Genomic DNA, 1,124 nt, shown 5'->3' on the forward strand with positions numbered 1-1,124 from the left:
CTGTGTCCTCTTTGCTCCCATGACACGTGACTTCTGATTCCCGAGCGGCCTCCTGGCCCCACGTGGCTCTGGCCCTGGACGGAGGGGCCACGGCAGGGAGGGGGCTGCAGTTTGTCCCCCCAGAGGACCCAGCAACAGGGTTCGCTCCCAGCTCGTGTCCGTTTAAATGGTCTGCAGCTGGTTCTCGGGGAGACCTCAGTCAGTCCGCCCACGGCTGAGATAATGAGGGACCCTGAGCGCAAACCGGACATTCGAGTGAGCCTCGTGGTGAGTGGGGGCGTCCTGCATTATCGTGAGGGACACACAGGAGACCCGAGAAGGGAAAGCAGGCTGACGCTGAGAGGGGCCGAGGCGGGGACGAAGGGAGGAGGTGGCAGGCAAGTGGCGGGGAGGGGGCCGCTGCTAGCACAAGGAGATGTCAGAGACACGCCCTTGGGACAATGCGCCCGCCCCCACCCACTCAGACTGACCCTGCACATCCCAGAGCAGGAGCTGAAGTGTGTCTGGAAGTGGCCGGTGCATGACATGAGGAAGGAAGACACCCGTCAGAGGACAGCCTGAGCCTGGACAGTCATTCCAGGCTGTGACGTCACCGCCCAGTGCCTGTCGGGCTGCGGAGCACAGCGGCCTGGTTGTCCTTCCCCGAAGGCCAGGATCCTGGGCCAGAGTCTGCCCGTCGGCGCCTCCACCATGGGCTCCGGGCTCCTCTGCTGCGTGGCCCTCTGCCTCCTGGGAGCAGGTGAGTGAGGCGTCCAGGTGGCACGATGCCCTCTGGGTCTCTAAGCCTGGTCCCCTCACCTCCAGCAAGAGGTGCCTCCTGGGACTTGTCTGAATCCTGCTCCTTTCCTTTCCAGGCCCCTTGGACACAGCAGTTTTCCAGACTCCAAAATACCTCGTCGCACAGGTGGGAAATGCGAAGACCCTAAGATGTGAACAGAAGCTGAGCCATGATGCTATGTACTGGTATAAGCAGGACGCCCAGCACGGGCTGCAGGCCACGTTCACCTACAATAATAAGGAACTCATTGTAAACGAGACAGTTCCAAGTCGTTTCTCCCCCAAATCTCCGGACAAAGCTCATTTGAATCTTCACGTGGACTCCTTGGAGCCAGGCGACTCTGCTG

The 1,124-nt window shown here is 61.1% G+C and overlaps 1 gene segment (V, D, J or C); it reads left to right on the plus strand.

Moving 5' to 3' along the window:
• The first annotated feature begins 651 nt into the window (after positions 1-651).
• The window catches only part of LOC105310126, a 746-nt gene continuing 273 nt past the window's right edge, over positions 652-1,124 (plus strand). The window contains 2 exon segments of the V gene segment in view: positions 652-739; positions 855-1,112. Of these exon segments, the coding sequence occupies positions 691-739; positions 855-1,112 (307 nt within the window).

This window comes from Pteropus vampyrus, unplaced genomic scaffold, assembly GCF_000151845.1.
Source record: "Pteropus vampyrus isolate Shadow unplaced genomic scaffold, Pvam_2.0 Scaffold1133, whole genome shotgun sequence".
In the NCBI taxonomy this organism is placed as follows: domain Eukaryota; kingdom Metazoa; phylum Chordata; class Mammalia; order Chiroptera; family Pteropodidae; genus Pteropus; species Pteropus vampyrus.